Here is an 18,855-nt window from a genome sequence, read left to right as displayed (position 1 = left end):
GGCGATGCCGTGGTCACCAGAGGGATGCAGGTATGAATATTTTACATATACTATATAGAAACAGAATGTTTTCTTTAAAACAATACAAAAATGCTACTGTTTTTTTCCCCTACACTGTCTGTGTTCAGAACATGCTTCTGGAGTCACTGCACTGGTACCTTGCCTAGCTGTGTTCAGTTGTAGCACATTAAAGGGACACTAAAGGCAAATTCTAAGTTGACATGGACTGTTTAAGTACCCTGCCAGAAACCTTGCAACGCTTGTTTCGTGCCAAGAAAATTGCATCTGAAGAGTGCGAATACCTTTTAAGACATTCAAATCTCCCACCACCCAACCACAGGAGTGGTGACGTTGCATACGCTGTCACCACCCTTTGCTGCCATCGGTGAGTAAAATGGCGCCCAACAGACGGCGGTACTGAGTCAAGTCAGAGTGGTGGATTCGCCTCTGCATCTGCTTTTTGGTCAACTGGCGTAGACCATTCGGGAATCCCGCGACATGACATGGAAGTTGAATTCTCTGCTACTTGCAGTTTGTGTGAGTTTCGTGAGCCAGCAAAACCAGCGCAGCACGACGCGATGACTACTTAAACGTGAAAGCATGGGTGGCCTCGGAGTCGAGCGAAAACGAAACCTTTCGACCGCCCGTATCATTGTGATGAATAATTTCAGTCAGTTATTTTTTCTAAAAATGAAATAGAACTGGACAAGTTGCATTTTATTTCATCTTATAATACAATGCAAGGATGTTTTGTGCAACGAGTGGTATATGCAAGGATGTTGTGTTGGCAATGCAAGGATGTTGTGCAACGCGTTTTGTGCAATTAGTGACATAATTTAACTGAGGAGTGCTTTCGTCATCGGGCAAGTATTTGAATGTCTCGGTGGAGTCTCTCATCATGTCCTGAATTTACCTCAATTTCTCAATTATTAAGGCTCTGTTCGTGATAATATTGATCCCTTAGAAATTCTAAAGCACTAATCCATCACTTTAGCTTGACGTAATATTTACTTTTAGTGTCCCTTTAAGAACATTCCCCTGCTGCTTTTTTGTCTCAATGGGAAAGAGCTATGGCTACCTTCTACCTTCTATGCTAAGAGTGACAGAAGACATCTGTTTATTGCAATGTATGCTAGCTGTCCGTGTATCACGGTAAAACTTTTCAATGTCTCTGTGTGGAAACAGCCACTCTGTGAGGATTGACTATCGGGCTAATTGGTTCAAGATCAGATGAAAACAGCACTACTACTTGGGAAGAGACAAGGAGTCCACAGACAGAGTGCAGACTAACAACCGTATGCATTAATTTACACACCTTGACTTTTATACACAGATAAAGGACAACACCAGGCACATGAGATGGCCAAAACGACATAAGAAAGTAAATGATCCAACACTTACAGCAATAAATTTCATGGCAAGATTTAGATCAACTGCAGAATCGCACGCACATTGGAGTGGCTGGGCTGGTTCACGCAAATCTGACAGCTTTCGGACAAATTGATAGCACAGAGCTTTCAGGTGGATCAAGAAATGGCAATGTAGTATTTGACCTTGCTGCGTTAACGAGCAATTTAGTTTTCTTTCTGTGAGCACTATAAGCTATGAAAATCTGGAGACATAATGTGGACTAAGTGAATTTTTCTGCTAGAAGAATACAGGCTAACCATTTTTTTTTCTACCTGTGCTGGTTCTGTAACGTTATCATCTGCAGGTAGATGAAGTATTTCAACTGTAATCATCTACTGTTTTGTAAATACATTAACAAAGCCAAAACTTCCCATTGCACCCTGCTGGTAAATTCACTGTCAATCCCTTGCATGCACACCAGATGAGCATGAAGCGTTTTGGTAGAAGTGTTATGTTATGTTAGCTTAATATTATGGTTTCCACAATGTCTATGTAGTATAGTGTCGCCCCCTGCCAGATCTCTGTGTTATCATACATTTATGTTTCGTAGTAGTCTAACTAGATGGCGCACCCCCTTCTATCATGTGACGCGCTTGGACCAATCGGGAGGTGTCATCGGGCGTGTGAAGTCCTTTTTTGGTAATAAACGGCCGCGAGCCGGCCCAGTCCTTGTGCCTTGTCCGGTTTTCAATCAGGTGCAGTTGGCTCCACGTCTCCCTCTCTGCGACGAGGATGGGATTCCCGCTGCGGTTCCGACCGAAGCCCCGGGAAACCAACGAGCTTCGTAAGTGAAGTGTCCCTTCCTGTGTCTGCACGGCAAGCAAACGCCGCCGACGCACTTGGCGTCGCGAGGCTTCCGAGCCTAGGCCTTCTCGCCCCCCTTGTTCTTCCTTGCTCCATTCCTGCTGAAGGCTCCGGCTTGTTTTCTGCACTGTCTCCTGCATGCTACCGGGCATGGCTTCCTTTTCGGCGAACCTTCCCGTTTTTCTTGAAGTGCCCGGGCCACCGTTAATTCCATGGTATCGATGGAAAAAAATTTTTCAGGCCCACCTCGAAGCGGCTGGCAGTGGCGACTGGACGGACGCTCGACGAGCGTCCGCGCTCGTCAGCGCTCTCGGGCGTGAGGGACAACGAAAGTACTTTGCAGACGAGGAGCAGGAAGCAGGAAGCAGCAAGGCAGTTAACCGGCGCAGCGTCAGCGTCAAGCGAAGCAGCAAGGCAGTCGACCGGCGCAGCATCAACGTCAAGCGATACGGTCACGCCAGCGTCAGAGTTCCAGGAACTCTTGCAGCGGCTTGACCGGCTGTTCGCCGCGTCAACAAATGTTCTGGTGGAGAGGCACGAATTCACCAGTCGAAGGCAGTTTGAGGGAGAAGGATTCCTGGAATTCGTGACTGCACTGAAGGAGAAGGCGGTACAGTGCAACTTCGGCACAACCTACAATGAGCGCGTCCGAGACCAAATAATACATGGGGTAGCGAACGCCAGCGTTCGCGAAAAGTTATTAGCTCATGGCGAAACCCTGTCCCTGGACAAGGCAGAAGAAATTGGACGCTCTTTAGAAGCCTTGCATCGAGCGAACCGCGCGTTCGGCTCCGAAAATGTACAAAGAATCGAGGAAACTCAACTTGGCGTTCCGTCTACGGGCCAAGATGACAGAGTTCTTCCGAGAAGCTGCCAAGATGGCCGATTTAGTCCGGCAGGCCATGAAGATGGCCGACTTCTTCTGAGAAGCCGCCAAGATAACAGACTTCTTCCGAGAAGCCGCCAAGAGAGCCGACTTCTTCCGAGAAGAGGGCCGACAGTTCACACATGGCTCCTCCGGGAACCGTGGTGCATGCGATCGGTGTGGCAGCAGGAACCATATCGCGTCTTACAGGAATTGTCCAGCAAGAAATCGGCGATGCAATGCCTGCCACACGTTGGGCCATTTCGCTTCGGTATGTCGAAAGACCCGAACAGCGGTGCAACACGTCTCTTCCGCAGAGACGCTGTCTTCGTCAAATTCCGCAGGGCAGCCGTCCGTGTCTGTCTTGACGGTAAGCGCTTTTGAAACTAAAAAAGATTTGGAAGTTCCGGTCGTAGTTAACGGCGTCTCCATGCGACTGCTGGTGGATACGGGAGCGTCTGTGTCATTCATGACGGCCGAAGATTTTAGAAATCACTTTAGTCGACAGCACAGGCTGTCACAAACAACAGTGGACTTGAGAAATTTCTCCAAGCAACGCATCAACATTCAAGGCCTGTTTCAAGCCACTGTCCAGTTTTTCCAAAGGTCATACTCCGTCACGTTCCACGTAACGACTACAGGAACATCACTGCTGGGTTTAGACGCCATCCAACGCTTGGGCATACAGATCGACGGTACGTCGCTGACATGTCTACCATCGCTTCCTTCAGTACAGAGCCCCACAGGTGTGCCTCCGGGTTTTGATCACCTCTTCAGTGACGAGTTGGGTCTCGTCAACAACTTTGTGCACCGAATTCATCGGCAGCAAGATGCGAAACCAGTATCTTCAAAGTTGCGCTGGCTACCCCTGGCTCTCCGTGACCAGGTCACAAATGAATTGCGACGTCTCGAGGACTGCGACGTCATCGAGCGCGTCGAGGCTTCTGAGTGGGTGTCTCCACTCGTGGTGGTGCGCAAGAAGGATGGAACCATGCGGCTCTGTGTAGATCTACGGGAACAGGACAGTCTTGGTGCCTCAAGTTCAAGAAAGGGTCTTGCAGAAACAGTGGCAGACTAAATAGTACGTAGACAAACGTAGAGGTGCTCAGGCAACTCGTATCAAGGTGGGAGACACTGTCAGAACAAGATTTAACAGGAAAGAATTTTTTAAGTACAATAAACCTCGTACAGTTAAGGCCCAGATAGGACCATCTATTTTTCTACTCAGTGATGGGAAGACGTGGCATGTGTCTAAGTTAACCCTAGTGATAAAGGATTCAGCAGATAGTACATTGTGTACAAGTGATAGAGACTTTTTGTACTCATATTCAAACTTGGATAGTCATTCTGATGACTCGTCTGTAGTGACATCGTCTTCTCATAGTTATAAGCATCAGCTAAGTAGTTCGCCTGACTGTATCACTTCCGAATCTACACAGTCAGCAGTCGTCTCCGATTTCGTGGCGGAATCGGTAGCCTCCCAGGATTTGTTGGGACGTCGAGAGGAGCTTCCTGGGCAACCCTCTCCAGCTTTGAGTGACACCCACATTCAATTGTCTAACCAGGGGGAGGGAAATAGTAGTGGGACGACTGGGTCTTTGAAGTCGACCGATACGCGTCGCAACCCCCAAAGTTCTTCCGAGGTACGCACGCGTTCTCATCGTGACAGAAAACGGCCTCCGTGGCTCGATGATTATGTTTCTTGAATGTAGAGCGTATTGCCGTCTTCGAAACGCCATGGCTAGGGGCCTCGCTGTGACATTTAGGAGACAGTTCACATGTTTCGTTAACACAGGTATAAAATGTGTTCCTTGTTGCGGTGCAGTGAGTCTTGTGCCGTGTTCCTTGTCAGATTTTGTTTTGAGTGACTGCCTGTGTTTTGGTGCCCCAAGTTTGGTGCGCGTGTGGACTTGGGCGGGAACGAACTGAATTTCTTGGGGACTTAAGTGCGTGCCTTGTGTGCGACTGGTGCGCGTGTGTGTGAACGTGGGGGGGAACTAACTGAGTTTGTCCTTGGACTTAAGTGTGCGTCTTGTGTGCATGTTTCTCTGTATGCTTACTTTGTTTCCAGGGGGGGATGATGTAGTATAGTGTCGCCCCCAGCCAGATCTCTGTGTTATCATACATTTATGTTTCGTAGTAGTCTAACTAGATGGCGCACCCCCCTTCTGTCATGTGATGAGCTTGGACCAACCGGGAGGTGTCATCTGGCGTGTGAAGTCCTTTTTTGGTAATAAACGGCCGCGAGCCGGCCCAGTCCTTGTCCGGTTTTCATCAGGAGCAGTTGGCTCCGCGTCTCCCTCTCTGCGTCGGGTGGTCGCCGCGCGTTCGCTGGTCGCGGGCCCCCGCTTGCCTGCCGCTGCCGACACAACAGTCTACATTATTCAAAATTCACTTGACAGTTTTAGCAACAAATTTAGTCACATTACATCAATATTTAGTAAAAAGTTAGCAACTCCTTAATCCCAGTTTATTGACATGCTAAAAAAAACATTAATGACCCTAGTGTTGATATCCTAAATAAACTCAGAAATATAAAAATTAATTTTGAAGCTAAAAACTACTGGCCTTGCTGAGATATTAGTTACCTGGATATCGGACTATCAGGGTGTCTACCAAATTGACATTTACAAATTCCCTGAGTTTTCCAGGTTTTCCCTGAGTGACTTTGCAAAATTCCCTGAGTGATGCAGAACTGTTTTATGTCAAGACGGGCTGAAACCATATCGCCCGATGCTGTCACTCTCTAGTAAGCATTCGACAAACTTAAAGAAAAACGACTTAGTCCAATTTGAATACTAAGGAGTAGTGTTTATGTTATTCAAAAAGAGAATAGAAGGGAGGGGTTAGTAAAAGGCACAGCAAATAAAATGTCTTCGAAAAAAATTGCAAATCGAGTCAGACATTCTCAAATACGAATAAAAAGGAGATGCATACAGAAGCAAATATTTTCGAATATGAGCTATTTCTATCAACTGATAGCAAGCTCATTGGTATGAGGCCCAAACTTTGTCACAATTGAGATTCTCTCTCAACAGCTCATAAGTCAACCTCAACTGTCCTGACATACTCTCAGCCTGCGCACACCTCAGTGTTGTGTTTCACCGCTTTCAAAAGTTTATTTTGGTTTGTATGAGGGACACCTGCATCTCAGCATCAGCCAACACTGTTTTTTCAACTTAAGCTTCTTCAAATCAGTGGCAGCACTCTTCCTTTCCCGTTCATTCCTCAATGTGTACACCCTTTCTGTTCTTGTCCTCCTTCCGCCACTCGTTCGCCGCACAGACCACTTGAAGCATCTTCTTGGTCAGTTGCACAGTCCACGTCCGATTTTTCGAACTCCCTAGGGGCCGCAAATGCGTCAGAAAAATCGGCCAGTTGGAAAAAATAAATGCATGTCATTTACTGCCCTTAAGGGCTCAAAACCACTACAGGCACATTCGGAAACACTCTAAAGGCCTGCCAGTACACGTATTAGGCATATCGGTGCTCGTACTGCGACAGGAAATACAGGGTGCACGCGTGTATAATTAAGGAATACATACCGTGTCCCATGGCAATAGCCCCTTCCCATGCTTGCTATGCTTCACTGCAATACTTTTGCATATGCTTCACCAAGTAACATTTGTGTACGGAGGCGAAGCTGACTTTCGGGAACTGGCATTATGCAACGCACCGTGCTTTCCAAGCTTCTAAGCCAGTCGCGAGGACCACAAAGGCAGAGTCCATGCCATTGTTGACAGAAGCGAATTCTTTAAATAAATAACATGGCATCCAACGGCAAGAAGCTTCACAGCGAATGTCGAAGCAGCTAGGCCTAGCGTTGCCACCATGGTGGCTACGGCTGCCAGCGGATCTGCGTGCGAAAGCGCTGGTTCGAGGCAGCAAGGTAATCAAAATGGCAGCGGTGGTGGCTTTGATTAATGCCGTTTCGGACCTGCGGTCACGGCAAAACCTCCGCAAAATCGGACGGCGAAGAGTTCTTACATCCGAAATTTCAGACATTCTGATACATTGATTCTATGGGGTACGTGGTGGTGCCGCGAAGCCGTCCAAATTATTGGGAATCCGGAAAGTCGGTCGTTCACTGTACATTGGTAACTCCTCAAGCCGATGACAGGGCGTCAAAGACGATTCATTACGATTCCTGTCTGTTACTCGAGCCAGCATTACCTCGACTTTCGACCCTTTCAATAAAATTACAGCTAATTTTCCCTGATAGAAGCACAAATTCCGCGAGTTCTCCCTGAGTTTTTCCAGACTACTCAAAATCCCTGAGAATTCCCGGTTGGTAGACACCCTGACTATTTAGCTAACCGTAAGCAGTAAGTTTCAATCGATGGAAAAGAGTCGGATGGTCTTGCAGTCACTTCTGGTGTGCCTCAAGGAAGTGTACTAGGCCCTTCATTATTTCTTGTTTATATTAACAACGTCGTTGACGCAGTTGTTCCTGGTGTAGAGACTCGTTTGTTTGCGGATGATTGCGTGCTGTATCGTGACATTACATGTTCTAATCATCAGAATGACCTAGATAACTCTTTAATACCGTGTCACACGGGCGTTTGGAAAGCCTTCCAACCGATAGTCAGTTGACTCAAAGGTCAAGTTCGAGCTGCTACACGGGCGGTTTCGAAGGCCGCCGAGTCAATAGTCTATCGAGTCAACGGAGCACCCTGCAACTCTATCGAAATCTCGATGGCCTTTGAGCAACGGAAGCGGAAACAGCGCGAACATGCCCTCTCGTTCACAGTGTGCTCGTACTCACGGTTAGAAAGAACAAATCAAACCAAATGCTCTAAAAATACTATATATGAGTGTCATTCATTATTCAATAAAGTGTTTCTGCCACTTGACATGTGTGAACACACCCCAAAACGGCAGCCGCATCGAGCGGTGCAAACGTTGCCGCAGTTTCGCTACTCAACAACTTAAAAACTAAACATATATGTATGGCAATGTATAAACAAACATAAAATAAATTATAGTATATTTAAATTGTTTCAATGTTTACCTTTTCGTGACATGAAAACGAAAATAAAGATCCACAGCGCCACACAATTTTGCGAGAAACGCCTGAACCACTCAACGGTAGCAGCACGACAACTCCTTTGAGTCGATAGAGTTTTGGCGTTTCAAAGGCCGTTGACTGGAAGGCCTTCCAAATGTGCCCGTGTGACACAGGTACAACTAACATGCTAGCATGGTGCCAGGAATGGGGTATGGTTCTAAACAAAGACAAAATGAACTTCCTTCACGTGTCAGGCAAAAAAGTTATTTTCGATCACCGGTATCACCTTGGACAATCACCCTTACATGGAGTCTCCAGTTTTAAATACCTAGGTGTAACAATAACTCCCAATTTCTCCTGGAATTCACATGTTGAAAATACCTGCTCATCTGCCTTTCACAAACTACGTCTTTTATGAAAAAAAACTTTCGAAAGCCCCCACTCAGGTTAAACTACTGGCTTATAATTCATTAATCAGGCCTAAGCTCGAGTGTGCATGCGTGGTGCGGGATCCATATACAATAACCAATATTAAAAAACTTGAAAGAATTTAAAGGAAAGTCGTAAGATTTATTTATTCAAAATTTTCACCGTTTGATCCACCATCTGAACTAGTGAAAAATAACAGTATCCAACTACTTCAAACAAGAAGAAAAAATTTGCGTCAAGAATTTCTTTCCTTGCTAATAAAAAAAATATGGCGCTTGATCCTGCACCCTATGTATAATTTCTAACCACACACCGCATGCGTCACCATCAACCCGGTTCACTAACTCCTTACTTTGCTCGCACTGACACATTCAAATTTCCCTTTTTCCCATGTAGCATTAGAGAGTGGCAATTGTCAACCCAACAACTGACAACGCATTGTAATGCTGCATTTTTTTTTTACTTGCTAGCTTTGCCTTATGTTATCAATTTCTGTATTTGATCTGCTTGGATCTGTAACATAATCTGCAGCATGAAATAAATAAATAAAAAAGGAAATTGATTTAGCCGGTGAAATTAGTTTTTTTGGACTGCCCGATTATTTGGACTGTTTTGCAGCCCTTTTTCCATCAAAAAAAGAAAAAAAGTTGGCCGGCGACTGATAATGCACTCAAAATGTTATTGAGCTGAAGTTCAAATAATAGAAGTGCTGTAAAGCTCAACATATTACTACATTTACTTGCATAATGAACACTTCTTTTCCAGGAAAGTTGACACCAATTTAGGGGGATCATTACACGGAAAACAACAGCAACAACAAAAAATGTTTTAACAGATCTTCTAGTAAGAGTCAAAATTTGGTATCACTAATGTAGAGAACAAGAAAATTGCAATCACAACATTAGCATATAGTAAAACACTTGTGTGATGTGAACTAAAAGTTTCCTTTTATTCATTAATAGTAAATGTACGCAGCACTAAGTAAATAGTAAATGAACCAAAAATTGTTTTTTATTCACACCATGCTGCTGGCCACTTACTTGTTGGTCTTACTATCCAAATCACAACTGTTAGTGATATGAGGTAGGAGAGTCTTATGCTGGGCCTGTTGGCACATAGCTTGAAGAATGACAAAACTCAGCCTTAGAAGAAGCTTACGCAGGTGGAGAGGAATTGCATAACACTGAGACTTAGAGCAGAGTTCAGTGATTAAACACGTGGGTCGAAAGGAAACCAAAGCACGCATGCGCCATACATAAACAAGTATGTATCGCACAACCATACATGCTCCCAGCATGTGTGGTTGTGCAATTTCTCTCCTCTTGTGTACACGTCTTCGAAAACTGGGTTCTGTCGTTTTTCAAGCTCTGTCAGTGATGTTGCTGGCCACTTCTTGGTTGTCATTGGCCCACAATGCATTGTCTTCAGTGCCGTCCAGGCCATCCAAGATGCCCATCTTCTTCAATCTGCAGACAACTGTGTCACCATGGAATAGTGCTCCAGGCCTCCAGAATCCACAGGCAAGGCATGTCGATGGTCGGCCTCTCTATCCTGCCTGCCAGAGTCAGGTTTTGGTTCCCCTCTGCCAACCACTCTGTGTAGAGCTGCTGCACTGTCCTTGAAGGGCTTGTTGATTGACACATCAAGGGACTGTGGCACTAGCATCAGGGCAGCTGGAATTGCAGCAAGGTCTGTACACGTTTATGGCTGCCTCCTCGAGATGGCTGCAGAAACTGTCTACAATGAGCAGTGATAGCAGAAGAGTCCCCAGTCACTGTCTCCAGACTGTCTTGAGCAAGTCGGCCATTGGTTCCACCGATATCCACCCTTTCTCATAGGCATGAATGTGGATACCAGCGGGAAGAGTGCCCTCGAATAAGACAAATGGTGGCCACTTCCTGCCATCCGCTGTTATCGCCAACACCATGTGCACATCTCCACAGAGTGGCTTCTTCACATGTCAAAGCTCAGATAAGCTTTTTCTGTGCTGCCAATTTGCGAAAGCAGGACCTTGTCTTCTCAGATCTGAATGAGAATGCAATGAAAATCACAGATTTTGTCCTCACAGTCGGCCAGTAACTGTTGGCATAATGTCGTGCACCTTCTGAGGCACAGCCTGTTCTGGCGCATGAACCAGGTTGTGCAACTGATACTGGCCTTAAAATCACTTGAGGGCATCCTGTGATTTCTTGCAGTGGCCTATGCATGGTTCTGAATCAGCTCAGGGGACACTGCACAGCCTTCACTGTGGAACCTCTTCACATAGCCAACAACTTCTTCCTCCACACGATGAAACTTGCCTTGCTATGGTCCTTGAAATGCACGGTGATTCTTCGTTGTAACTCTAAGATTGTTCCCTTGTTTTCTCTAGTACTGCACATGCACTGAGTCGACGCTGAAATGCTATCCAACAGCGCAGTTCCCGTGCTCTATGGCATGCTCTACGACGATGCATTTGAAAGCGGCCGTGTAATTAGCATGAGGGGCAATCACATGACGCAGCACCCAATCAACAACAACAACAACAAAAAGTCGTAACAAAATGCCAAGTGACAGTGATGACCAAGTGCATTTTGTTCTGCTGGTGCTGTGCTTGCATGGTACTATAAGCAAGAGTGTTTGTGGTAATAAAGCAGCATGTATCAGCATCAATCAAAGCATGCAGTCAACAAATTGTGTCCCCATGTCACCCATGTTCCTATTGCTGGTGCTTAACATTGTTCGCTTCAAATGGTGTTTGCTGTATCATGGCACAATGTGAAGATCTTGTGATAGTAGACGGTGCCGGTGAAATGCGCCAAGACAAAGCAAACATGCTGAGCACCGGCCCCGAAGGTCGAGCAAGAAAGGCAAGAGAAGGCCAGGGGGAAGAAAAAGAAAAAGAAGGAAAGGAAAAAGGAAAGAACAAAACAAAGTTGACAATGACAAAAGTGGAGGCTGGGTTCATCACACGAGTAGATAAGGCATATGCATACCATTGGCCACAGCATGCCACTCCTGGTGCTCGTATGCAGCCAGGCTGGGCAGCATGGGTCGATGCAGAGGCTGTGCGTACTGGGCGATGGCCTTGTTCAGTGCATGGCCCTGCACCAGCGGGTTGCTCAGCGTGCGGCCTGTCTGGTGCTGCCGCAGCATCTTCTGGTACAGCTTCAGGCACGTCTCTCGATCTAGGCTCTCGTCCCGACCCTGCCAAGAGCACACTGCTGTCTCACAAATTACACGAGCATACACTAGCATGAGGGATCGAGGTTCGCATGAGGGATCGACAGACAGAACCCCATCCAAATACACTAGCATTTGCAGAGGATGCCACAAAGACCTTTCTCCCATGCTCTGAAGCACCTGGCACAGAAGACTTGTTCCTAATAAATGTTTCAAACATCATTTACAGCGCGTACATAGACAGGGACCAAAAGAATGACGAAGACAAGTGCTGATGGTCAGCATCAGTGCTTCAGCGCATCAGCATCCGCGCGTAATCAACACACGAGCATCCCTGTCTATTTAAGTGCTGTAAATGACGTTTGAAACAATGGAATACCAACTAGCCCGTACCCAAACCCTGCCTAATGGATGATTCCATTGTTGGAGTGCATCTGTGATGCCCTCACTGAATATTACTATTAAAACTACAGTCGAACCTCGTTATAATGAAGTTGCATTCAACACAGATATATCTTTGTTATAAGCAAATTTTGGTTACATGCTGACATTGGAAGATACATTTTAAATTTACTACTTTGTTACACCTGTTCTTTCATTCTATGCATATTCGTTATATTGAGGTTCAACTGTGCCAGCCCAATGCATTTCAAACTGCCACATTTGTTCCAACATCTAATCAAGCCTCACAAAATACTACATCTCAGAGCTCCACTGTACAAGCACTAGGCACTCAAACAAGGTTTTGTAGAGATGTGTGAATGCTCAAATATCACCGAACCAAATAGTGAACACTCGAATAATTCGCTTCTATCCACTATTTGATTTTTAAAAATTGTTCGGTGTAGAAACCCATGCAGCGTCTCAGGCAGCCGAGCCTCATGCTCGATGTTGCGCAAGCGAGTGCTTCACTTTGATGTTTTCGGTGCAAAAGAAGCGCTCCACAGACAGGTCATCAAAGACTTTGTTTCTGCGAGCGCTTCTCCATTATGTGCTCTCCGGCGTCAACGACAGTGGAAGCCTAGTTGTAGAGCGCCTGCCTTGAATGCAGGAGGTTGTGAATTCGTTTCCGACAGCTACTGGGCACCCACTGGTTCATATGGGCACAGGCGTACGCTGACCTTGGTATTCTGCTTTCTTCAGAGGTGACACACTTGGGAAAAGAGCCTACATTCTAAACTCCCGTCGAAACTTTCATGGGAAAAAAGGACAAAGAATCTGGCGGTTCCAAGGTGGCGCAAGCGTGTGCCTCCTTTTGATGTTTTCAGCACAAAAGCATCAGACTTGTAGTGTGCAGGTGATGGATAAATCGTGAATCTTCTAGCAGAGTGTAGAGGGCTCTCATTTTACAGATATGTTCACATAACGGATGATAACAGTTTAAATTCTACATTTACCTTCAGATTGTAAGGTTACAAATACATACAGCTTGATTCAATATAACTGAAATAACCTAGTTTTCCTAGAGGCCTTTAGTCTACATTACCCCTTAATTTTTTCTGGTTTTCAATGATTGTGATAGGAGAACTAAATTGTGTGGAACACGCTAGGCCACATGTTCTTAACACAGCGATGACAATTACCCAAGCTTGATACAAGCACTACGCATCTGCCCTTGTCTACATGAAAGCTGCGGCGGAGTACTGATTGGTCCAGAGGCCGTGAAAAATAAAGCGGCTTGTTCAAATTTACTTGAACAAACCACTCAAGTCGCTCTAATATCGACACCTCTATATAGAGTCAATCTGTCCTATTAATCTTATTCTAATTGGTTTTGGTAAATTAATCTGCTGCTATGCTTGTGAATGTCCGCCAATTGAATGCATTTAACGATACTGCAGAACCTGCAAGTATATAAGCCTGTTCAAAGTGATTTCGTAAAGAATAAATGAATCATCAATTTTTAGAGAACAATGTGAACACTGCTATCGATGTGAAAACAACCACTTTTCATCATGGTCACGAAGCCTATCGTGGTACAGTGAGCTTCGGCCACTTAGAAGCAGCTTTTGTGTAACAGGCTGCATTCTAGAAGGCCATTTTTCAAGCCACATTACTAACACTGAAGCCGCTAAAATGTCGCCAATTGTTAATTCAAGGTGGCAGTTGCTAAGCAAAAGAAATTTGTCGCTAAACAAGAAAGTTGCTAAATCTATCAATAAAATTGCTACAATGGCAGCAGTGATTAAATATGTAATAATAATATTCTTTATTGCCCTTCTCTTCTTTTTTCTTGATACATTTTCTACTTCACCTAAGCAAATCAGCAGTGACCATTATGAGTGAAAATACACAGACTACACAAAATACACAGAAAATATACTTTATGAAAAAAGAAGGCACCAATACTTTAACATCTTTTTCACTTTCTTTGTTGTTGCTACATTGCATGCATGCATGTATTCCCGTCGTAATTTGTTAAAAAGATGTCGCACATACAGTAGTTTCTCATTCTTTTTCCATAGTTGGTGTACACTCGTGGAATATGATATCTTTCTGTTTCTCTTAATGTTCTTTCTTTCTTGACCAGTGTTCTGTATTTGTTGTGTAAGGAAGAAGAAGTGCGCCGTGCCGAGCTCCGCAGCCGGATCGCCAGCGCTACTGAAGTGGGGCTCGGGCTAGACGCTGTTCCTGGTTTTTGACTGGCTAAGCCTACGCTGTTGCGTCTTCTTGTCCGCGTCCTTCGTGTCGTCCACAACCGTGTCGGACTTTTTTACCATAATTGGTGGAGGTTTGCTGGGTCTTCTGCAAACCTGGAATTGCGCAGCCGGACTCTCCCTGCCATCATGACCACCGAAAGCGCCACGAGCTTCCCACCACCTGCTCCCCAGTCTACCGTCTGCCCCGGCACATTCCGCCAGCGGGACCCTCCTATCTTTAGCGGCACTGACGACCACGACGCTGATGACTGGCTCTCCTCATACGAACGCGTCAGTCGGAACAACAAATGGGATGACATCACGAAATTGACCACCGTCCCTTTCTACCTCACCGGAATTGCCCACTTGTGGTTTCGGAACCACGAAAGCGAAGTCCCAAGCTGGACCGTGTTCAAGACAAAGTTCAGCGAGGTCTTCGGCCGCCCTGCTGTACAAAAGCTTCGTGCCGAGCAGCGTCTGCAGTCGCGCTCTCAGCAGCCTGGTGAGAACTTTACCAGCTACATCGAAGATGTCATCGATCTCTGTAAACGCGTCGATGCATCCATGACTGAGGGCAATAAAATCAAGCATATCATGAAGGGTATTGACGAGGACGCGTTTCAGATGCTCATTTCCTAGAGCCCCTCTACTGTTGCCCAAGTTATTGAACTGTGCCAAAGCTATGACGAGCTCCGCCGTCAACGCCTCCTCACTCGCCGTCCTTTTCCCCATCAGGAATCGTTGTCCGGCTTGACCTCTCCTTTTCCAGATGCCACCCTCCTCTCGCAAATCAAGGCTTTCGTCCGGGAAGAAGTTGCTCGCCAGCTCTCCCTGATCTCCAACCCACCGGAGTCCAGTTCGTCTCTTAGTCCGACCCTACGACACGTTATAGAAGAACAAGTGTCCGAGGTCCTTCCTCTGGAACGGGCGCCTCAACTCACCGCCCCATTGACTTACGCCGACGCCGTCGCACGACCACGACCACCGACCTTCCGGGCTTCGCCTCCGATGCCTAGCCCTGTTTTTACCCCCACGCCACCACGACCTCCAGCCCATCGAGTAATTAATCCCTGGCGCACACCGGACAATCGGCCCATCTGCTATTCGTGCGGTATTCCCGGACACGTCGCACGCCTGTGCCGCCGCCGTCCACTTCATCCACGTGACGACCCACGCACAGCCACGTATGATCATCCGTTGTCTTACGCTCCAGACCGCGATTTACCCCTTCCCCGCCCAAGCCTTCACCCAGTTTCCGACCGCCGTTCTCCTTCTCCTCGTCGTCGCTCGCTCTCCCCGATGCGTCGACGTCCCTCTACCGCTGACACGGAAAACTAAGTGGCGCAGTTCCAGAGGCAAGAACTGCGTCATCGTCACAACGCTCAAGCCCTCTTCTTTCGCCGCCGAACGTTATTGATGTCGCTTTTGAAGGAGTCCCTGTGCTTGCCCTTATTGACACAGGTGCCGCCATATCTGTAATTGCCGAAAAACTATGCCGCTCATTACGAAAAGTCATGACGCCTTTCTTCGGTCCTTTACTCCACACGGCCACAGCAGAGCACGTCCAGCCGGTGGCTGCGTGCACCGCCAGACTTGAAATTCAAGGAGTGCTCTACACAGTCGAGTTCGTCGTTCTTCCCCACTGTTCCCACGATATTATTTTAGGTTGGGACTTTCCCTCCCGTCACCAAGCTATTATTGATTGCTCCCGTGCAGAAGTCGCCTTCTCTTCGCTTGGCAATGCCATATCTGATGACGTTTCGCTTTCCGGCACCAAGTTGTCCCTCACTGACGACATCCATATACCTCCGCATGCATCCGTTCTGGCACCTGTATCCTGTTCCGTTGCCTCCAACTCTACCGTACTCTTCACGCCTTCCACTGCTTTTGTTCTCCGCCATCTCTCACCACTCCCAACTGCGTTGCTTAGCCTTCAAGCTGGTGCTACTCACCTTCCTATACACAACCACTTCCCATTCCCGATTGCGTTGCTTCGCGGCGAATCTCTCGGCTCTGTGGAGCCTTACGACACCATTACCAAGTCGGAACTTTCTGTTGGATCGTCAGAGGTCAACACCCTCTACTGTAGTCCCGTTCCTGCCACATCGCCTGAAGACGTTTTCAGCCACGTCATCGACAACGCCTTAAGCCCCACGCAACGCCATCACCTTCTCCGTCTCCTCGAGAAATTTCGCCCTGCTTTTGACAGCCATAGCACTTCTCTGGGCCGAACGACGACTGTATGTCACCGTATTGACACCGGTTCTCACCCACCGCTACGGCAGCGACCCTACCGTGTCTCGTCGACAGAACGACGCGTCATTGATGAGCAAGTAGGTGACATGCTAAAGCGTGGTGTCATTGAACCGTCCGACAGCCCATGGGCATCGCCAGTTGTTTTAGTTAAAAAGAAGGATGGCTCGATCCAATTTTTGCGTGGATTACCGTCGCCTAAACAAAATAACCAGAAAGGATGTTTATCCATTGCCGCGGATCGACGACGCCCTCGACAGCTTACAAGGTGCAGAGTTCTTTTCCTCCCTTGATCTACGCTCTGGTTATTGGCAGGTGCCTATGGCTGCAGAAGATAAGCCTAAAACTGCTTTCATCACACCAGATGGCTTATACGAATTTCGTGTGATGCCATTCGGACTTTGCAACGCGCCCGCGACTTTTGAGTGGATGATGGACACTATTCTTCGAGGTCTCAAATGGAACACGTGCTTGTGTTATTTGGATGATGTAGTAGTGTTCGCACCAGATTTTCCTACTCACCTTCATCGCTTGGAGCAGGTTTTACGCTGCCTCAGTGACGCTGGCCTCCAACTAAATCTGAAAAAATGTCACTTTGGGGCACGCAAGCTGACAATTCTCGGACATGTCGTGTCGAAGGACGGCGTTCTCCCTGATGCCGCTAAGCTCCGTGGTGTTAAAGAATTCCCGAAGCCAACGTCTCTAAAAGACTTGCGCAGTTTCATTGGCCTCTGCTCGTACTTCCGCTGCTTTATTTGCAATTTCGCTTCGATTATGGCACCTCTGACAGAGCTTCTTCGGGGAGACCCCAATCTTTCCGCGTGGTCCCCGACTTGCGATGATGCCTTCGCGACGCTACGTCGCCTGCTCACAACACCACCGATACTGCGCCATTTCAATCCAACTGCTCCCACGGAAATCCATACGGATGCTAGCGGTGTTGGTCTTGGCGCTGTGCTCGCGCAGCGCAAGCCCGGCTGCCAAGAATATGTTGTTGCTTACGCAAGCCGTACTCTGACGAAAGCTGAAGCGAACTATTCCATCACGGAAAAAGAATGTCTCGCGATCATCTGGGCCATCACAAAATTTCGCCCATACCTGTACGGCCGGTCCTTCGATGTCGTTACCGATCACCACGCACTTTGCTGGTTGTCGTCTCTCAAGGATCCCTGCGGCCGCCTAGCCCGGTGGGCACTGAGGCTCCAAGAGTACGATATCCGGGTTGTCTACCGCTCAGGCAAGAAGCACGCCGATGCCGATGCTCTTTCGCGCTCGCCTGTCCACGCCGACATTGTCAGTGTGTCTGTCCTAGACGACCCACTTCTCCCATTCGCTTCTATCGACATGGCTTTGGAGCAGCGCAAGGACTCCTGGATTTCATCTTTGATAGATTCCATCTCTAATTCACCTGCACGCCCACCATCCCGAGCGTTGCGCCGACAAGCTTCGCACTTCGCCATCCGCGACGGAATTGTCTATCGCTGTAACTACGGTTCCGACGGCCGCAAATGGCTGCTTGTAATACCTCGGCAGCTCCGCATTGATGTATGCGCCGCTTTCCACGCCGACCCTCAGTGCGCACACGCTGGTCTCTTCAAGACCTACACCAGACTCACCACAGGTTTTATTGCCGTGGTATGTACACATTTGTGCAAAAGTATATTCGCTCTTGCACAGAATGTCAACGCCGCAAGCCTGATCCTTGCCGCCCTTCTGGACCAATGCAACCTCTGCCATGCCCTTCGCGGCCCTTTGACCGGGTTGGGATAGACTTATACGGACCTCTGCCATACACAGCTGCTGGTAATCGCTGGGTCATTGTAGCTGTAGACCACCTCACGAGGTATGCAGAAACGGCCGCTCTACCAGCCGCGACGGCTCGTGACGTTGCTTCCTTCCTGCTTCACCGCTTCGTTCTACGTCACGGCACTCCCCGCGAACTCCTGAGCGACCGAGGTCGCGTCTTTCTTGCCGACGTGATTCAAGAACTTCTCGCTGAATGCCGCGTCATTCATCACTGTACCACCGCATATCACCCGCAAACAAACGGATTGACAGAGCGCTTTAACCGAACTCTTGGCGACATGCTTTCGATGTATGTCGCCTCCAACCACACCAACTGGGACCTCATCCTTCCCTATGTCACGTACGCCTACAACACGGCACTCCATTCAACGACGGGCTTTTCTCTCTTCTTTCTTCTATATGGCCGCGAACCATCATTTCCCATTGACACTATTCTCCCTTACCGTCCCGACTTATCAGAGGGTACACCGGCTTCCGAA

General features: G+C 47.5%; 1 protein-coding gene across 2 annotated transcripts in view; it reads right to left on the bottom strand.

Moving 5' to 3' along the window:
• Nucleotides 1-18,855, bottom strand: part of LOC126539320 (snRNA-activating protein complex subunit 4-like) — a 229,024-nt gene that overhangs the window by 43,973 nt on the left and 166,196 nt on the right. Inside the window, exons 10-11 of one of the 2 annotated variants that reach the window (XM_055075534.2) lie at nt 11,492-11,702; nt 682-5,438 (exon numbers count right to left, since the gene is read on the bottom strand). In XM_055075534.2, coding sequence (XP_054931509.1) covers nt 5,251-5,438; nt 11,492-11,702 — 399 coding nt within the window. In that variant the 3' untranslated portion in view covers nt 682-5,250. Of the gene's footprint in view, nt 1-681; nt 5,439-11,491; nt 11,703-18,855 lie in introns of those variants that run through there. The other variant, XM_050186115.3, reaches the window with a different exon arrangement.

The sequence above is a fragment of the Dermacentor andersoni genome, chromosome 11 (assembly GCF_023375885.2).
Source record: "Dermacentor andersoni chromosome 11, qqDerAnde1_hic_scaffold, whole genome shotgun sequence".
Classification (NCBI taxonomy): domain Eukaryota; kingdom Metazoa; phylum Arthropoda; class Arachnida; order Ixodida; family Ixodidae; genus Dermacentor; species Dermacentor andersoni.
The sequence above is the reverse complement of the archived record's forward strand: the minus strand, read 5'-3'. Positions and strand labels throughout refer to the sequence as shown.